At 40.1% G+C, this 5,900-nt stretch overlaps 1 protein-coding gene across 1 annotated transcript in view; it reads right to left on the bottom strand.

The window, feature by feature from the left end:
- rad9a (RAD9 checkpoint clamp component A) overlaps positions 1 to 4,403 on the bottom strand; it is a gene marked incomplete at its 3' end in the record, with an annotated part of 8,195 nt that extends 3,792 nt beyond the window's left edge. The window contains exons 1-7 of the mRNA XM_080746824.1: positions 4,200 to 4,403; positions 3,287 to 3,357; positions 3,130 to 3,203; positions 2,963 to 3,011; positions 2,562 to 2,676; positions 1,074 to 1,173; positions 1 to 56 (exon numbers count right to left, since the gene is read on the bottom strand). The exon at positions 1 to 56 is cut by the window's left edge and continues 51 nt beyond it. Coding sequence (XP_080602950.1) covers positions 1 to 56; positions 1,074 to 1,173; positions 2,562 to 2,676; positions 2,963 to 3,011; positions 3,130 to 3,203; positions 3,287 to 3,357; positions 4,200 to 4,233 — 499 coding nt within the window. The 5' untranslated portion in view covers positions 4,234 to 4,403. The remainder of the gene's footprint in view (positions 57 to 1,073; positions 1,174 to 2,561; positions 2,677 to 2,962; positions 3,012 to 3,129; positions 3,204 to 3,286; positions 3,358 to 4,199) is intronic.
- Between the last annotated feature and the right edge of the window lie 1,497 nt (positions 4,404 to 5,900).

Here is a 5,900-nt window from a genome sequence, read left to right as displayed (position 1 = left end):
ACACGGTCACTTCCTCCAACGAGGGAGGGAAATTTAACACCGTGTCAACCAGTACCCTGTGGAAAATGAAATAAAAAAGAATACAGACCAGTAAGGTAAGATACATTGAAACCACTCTAAAGTACAGATTGTTTCACCAAAGAAATGGGAAATGTATGTACTGGCCCAATTCTAATGTCCTCCCTAAGCCCTCAAGCCCTGCACTCTCACTGACTTAAGCAGCTGATAAGTGCTTGAGGGTGCGAGGCTGCAAGGGCTCCAAAATTGTCTAAAAGGAATGGAACAGCAATTAAGATGATGTTTCATTCATGACACTTGTCATCACATCAATTGGAACAGCCCTCAAGCCCTCACTGACTTCACATGAACACGTGCCTAGTCAGTAAGTGAGCGGATTGGAATTGGGCCAATATATAATACTAGCCCTTACCCGTTCAAATATATGAGCTCCGAAATGATGTGCAGTGTGTGGGTACATGTGTGCACCCGTTTCGTTTAATGGCTACAGAGATACTGTGTTCCCCCCTCCCCCCCCCGCCCGCCCGCCCACCCACCCGCCTGCACACACACCCGCCTGCCTGCACACACACACACACACACACACAGAGCTGGTTAAACATGTTGCCTCATGCTAGATGCAGAATAGATATGCCTCATGCTAGATGCAGAATAGATAGTAGATACACCATAAAAATGTTAATATACAGCATATGATTTGTGAAAGTGACAAACGGGCTTCACAGTTATGTTAGGTGTGTTCATATGCTAATGGTGATGCGATTTCAGATCAATTGCTCCAGCCACTGAGGAGAAACGTTGTTTCAGACAGACAGACAGACAGACAGACACACACTCAGACATTCGGAAAATTATATGTTTGATAATATGTGTGTGATGTGTATCGCAGTCCCATAGCTTGGACAGTTAGTTGACCTGGCTTCAAGGCTAGAGTGAGTCTCCAGTCCACACAACAGCAGAGAGAATGCCAGCAGAGAAAAAGCACTACAGCACTTACTCTATCCCTCTGGATAACTCCTAACTTTTACATTGCAAAGCAGAGAGTTTTGACAGACCTAGGCTGTGTCCGGAGTACGTTAGGACAGCTCTCCTTGTCAAATACAGCCTGTAAACTCTCACTGTCCTGGAAAGCAAGGTTATGCGTCTTCAATAGTCCTACAGAATACAAGCAAACCAAGACACACAGACACAAACAATGACAAACACACATTTACACACACAAAGGGCAGTTAGAGAAAAGTCACTGTGGTAATGTCAATTTTAAAGAATACAGCCAAGACAGTAAGTAGTCTTGCATTTGGGGATTTGTAAGCCATCTTACCCTTAGCTGAGAGAGAGATGAAGCAGGGACCCCCTCTACATATTGTATAAATGTGTGATGCAGATTTTCATCGATTTCATCGAAAGATTCATATACTTGTTTGACAGCACTGTCATCAGTATATGTTGGATTTGTGTTTTTAGTAGTGCTGTCCGAGTTAACTAAATTAATCGCAATTAACTCACCGTTATGTTAATCGCGATTAATTATTTTAATCGCAATTAATCGCATATTTACAAACATTGGCTACAATATGGGCTATATTTGCTACAAGGTCCATCCCTGTTGATGTAACAAAAAATACAAAGTATAATTAAAGCATAAAGGTGGACACAACAGTAATCATTTAGCAGATCCTTATACCCATCAGCTGAAGTCTGTTTAATGCAATACCATTATGATTTATTCAGGTTTTTAATTTATTTAGAATAAAAGATTAACATACTTTTGCATAAATCCAGCAAATATTTACACTCCCAAGTTAATAGGGCCATGAAAGACTTGAAAGGTTACATTGTGACCTGATAAATGCTGATGACTTATTTGCGATTAATCGCGCGATTAACTACATAAATCATGCGATTAATCGCGATTAAAATATTTAATTGTTGCACACCACTAGTTTTTAGTTAACTTGACCTTTCACTCTGTACTTGGTCTGGTCTTTTTTTACTTCTAAACCAAACCTATTTGCCGAAAACAGCCGATCTGCAAAGGGCGTTGAGAGCTTGTAAATCTTCTATTTTTGTCTAAAGTTCTCCTCAGAATAGGGATGTGAGGGTTCAAGTTGTTAATTTAAAAGAACGATCCTATCACAAAGATTTGGTGGCCCCCCTGTAGTAACTCTGAGGACCCCCTGTTGAAGACCCCTGATTTAGAAGGCATTTGTAGAGCAGCAGGCCACACTTAGCACACTATCCATACCTAGGGCTGTCACAATTATTACATAATCGTGATTATTTGACATTATCGCAATTATTTTGTCATAATCGTTGTAGATCGGCTAAGTTATTTTTTAAGTAGTAAGTTGTCAAATATGTCAGTAATTTCTTTGTATATTTAGGTTATGTGTCATATCTACCATATGCAACTACCTAGCCTACAAGCCAAACAGAAATGTAATTATCAACGACAAAATCACAATTAAATCGTTAATCGCCAATTATTTGAGTGACAATTAATCGTCATGTAAAATTTCATATCGTGACAGCCCTATCCATACCTTGTTTACAGTGCAGGGTGAAGGTGAGGTGGTTCTTCTCTTCATCCAGCTTTATGTGACATTTCTCTACGGTCTTCTCCAGAGTGGCCAGGGACCTGAACACTGCCTGCACACTCTGACTCACACACACACAGAGAAGAACATGGGATGGATGAAGGAAGGACATGGAAAAATATGAGAAAAAGGAGTATTTTGCACAAAAGAAGTTATAAACCCCAACGGATGGACCTTCCATAAGGAAGGAACTGCACACACCAGAGAACAAAGATGGACAACTTAATACTGCATCAAGTGATTTATTAGAACTGTGCTATAAATATATATATATATATATATATATATATATATATATATATATATATATATATATATATATATATACCGTATATACTGTATTATACCTTGATGGCCACTCTGCAGCGGAAGCCATATCCACGGGAAATAGTGTACCTGCAAAACAATAATGATAATAATCACAACAACGACAATGACAATTTGTGCAAGAGTAGCACTGAAATACAGTATGACATATTTTAATGTTCACTCAAATCCTAACAAAAATATTTACCTGCTGAAGAAGAGAGGTGCGAATTGGAAGCAAGCGTACGCTGACCGCGAGGAGTTCACAGATCGCAGGGCCAACTACAAGACAGAGCAATAGGAGTTACAACAATTCCTGCTATATAAAAGTGTAGATTAGAAGTCAAAGACAAAGCCAACCATACCCCATCATCATCAGGTTCCAGGTAGAGTTCATCTCCTATCCTGGACAAAGAGTGGATAGCTTTGGCCAGCACTGGATGGCAATTAGACACACACACACACACACACACACACACACACACACACACACACACACACACACACACACACACACACACACACACACACACACACACAACCAATGTTCATCATCATCAATTGTAGCAAAATGTGGATATTTGTCCATCCAAAAATGCAACACGGATGCAAAAAGAGAGTGTGACTGCAAGCTGTTCGGCTTGCTGTTCGGCTCGCTTATTTAGATTTCCATCATGACTAACATAGTTTGCCTTGTAGCCAGAGATGTACTTTGCAGTGGTGTAAAGTAACCAAGTACATTTACTTAAGTACTTACTGTTTTGAGGTATTTGCACTTTACTTATATATAGTATTTGATTGATTGATTGATTGATTGAAGACTTAACTAGAAGTTTGCATAGGAAAAGGTACAGTTTCATGACGGTACAGTTCACTGGTACACGGTCAACTAAAAGGAGATCCTAGTAAGCACTTGGATTATTTGCACAGGAAACCATTAAAGTATCTCATGTAACATTGAATGACAGACGGATAGAACACCGTAGGCTACTATGCAGTAGATATAGTCAGTAAAAAAGGAAAAATAAAATGAGAGGAATTTTCCAATTTAACCCTATAGAATGTCGGCCATTTGAAAATAGACGATCTATATGACATTCTGCATAATGAGTACTGACATTATGATAGACCTACCAATACTTTTGTACTTTCATTCAAGTATGTGAAGAATTCTGGACTTTTACTTGCAGCAACAGAGTATTTCTACATTGCAGTATTGATACTTTCCTTGAGTAAAACATTTGAGTACTTTTTCCACCACTGCTACTTAGGCGTTACCTTTCACATTTCCTCCGGTCACCACGCAGTCCATGTTGTCTCCTTTGCAGGGCGATGGAGATGACAGCTGACAGCAGGCTACTTATAGACAACTATAATATGCTAACCACGAACAGTTCGAGCCCTTCAAAGAGCAATACGTCCACTCTGCTGCCTCTGGTACTTGTGTATTAAGTATATGCTCTCCCTGAGCTCCATGCAACGAAACCTGTAGCACGATAAAACATTTGTGTGAAGATAAAACCCCTAAATCAAACGACCATCACATTGTTTACGCCGCCATAACGAACGTCCGCACTGTCGGCCAATCAGAACGTCTGCACTCTGCACTGTCGACCAATCAAACGGAGAACATGTGGGATAGGCGCGGTTTTCATTGTACGCATGCAGTGGCGTCAGTTCAGCAAAAGCTAAGGTATGGCAACATGACTGGTGTCAGTCAAGGCACCAGTCATGTTGCCATACCAACAGGCACAATGAAAAGTACATTTTATTATTTCCCCCTTGTAGCCAAGGAGCTGCCATACCCAATTGACGCCACTGTACGCATGCGCATACATACAAGTGTAGCCCTTTCCTTTTTTTCCAAAACCTGTTTGCTGTTCTGGTTGTCACTTTCTCACATGAAAATGTGGTTTTAAAAAACCGTCAAATACATCACAAATGCATTTAGTTTCATCTTTTTCCTACCATGACTTTGTGTAATAAGTGTACATATTTAGAAAAAATATATAGGCCTATTATATGAGTCTACCAGTGCCACACAAAGCCAAAGGTAAGACTAATCACCTACTTCCCCACTGTGGTGGAAAAAGTACTCCCATTGTTTACCAAAAGTAAAAGTAGGCTGTAGGCGTTATGCAGAATGTCACATTTCAAGTTTTCAAGAAATGTATAGAAATAATATGAAAATAGCAGATTGTGAGCTTGTAGATCGGCTATTTTCAAATGGCCAAAATGTATTATAGAGCTGAAAATCCACAAAGTAACTAGTAACTAAAGTTTTCACAATATTTGGATCCAAGATGTAGTGGAGTAGAAGCAAAAGTATTGAAAATTGGGAATACTCAAGTAAAGTAGAAATAACTCAAAAGTCTAGTACTTTCCCCCCAAATCTATAGTCCATCCATGAGATGACATTTACCAACATCCAGCCTTCAAACCTCAGACATATACATAGTAATTATGCCCACCCAAAACGCCCTGTGACCACATGGCCACACCAGGGCCACTACACTGTGGAAAGAGGGTGTGTGTGATCTAGAACGACAGAGGAAGGGAGGGAGGGACATCAAATGATAGCAGTGAAAGAGAGAGAGAGAGAGGCAGACACTGTCAATACACAGTTATGTGTCTACTCTAGCCTCACTGGTATTTCTTGTTGGTCTGCATCTGTAAGGTCTATGGAACGCTGCTTCGCAGTAAACCTCTCTCTCTTCCAGCACAACAGAGAGAGATGACCTGGACAATTGCTGCTCAAGAGGGGTGACTGAACAGCCTCTGCACAGTAAATAGACGCATATCTACCTTTCTTGAAAGACACAGAGTAACACAGGAAGGAAGTGAGTGGGCAGAAGAAGAGCTGACTAGCAAAAAACGACAGTTTTCTTTTATTTTTTAACAAAGCCAGACGAGGCATATAGCGTCGAAGGTTTTTAAAATACCATGGATGTTTGGTGTCAGGAGCAAAGAGAAGAAGAA

The sequence above is a fragment of the Nannobrachium achirus genome (assembly GCF_963921795.1).
Source record: "Nannobrachium achirus genome assembly, chromosome: 17".
Classification (NCBI taxonomy): domain Eukaryota; kingdom Metazoa; phylum Chordata; class Actinopteri; order Myctophiformes; family Myctophidae; genus Nannobrachium; species Nannobrachium achirus.
The sequence above is the reverse complement of the archived record's forward strand: the minus strand, read 5'-3'. Positions and strand labels throughout refer to the sequence as shown.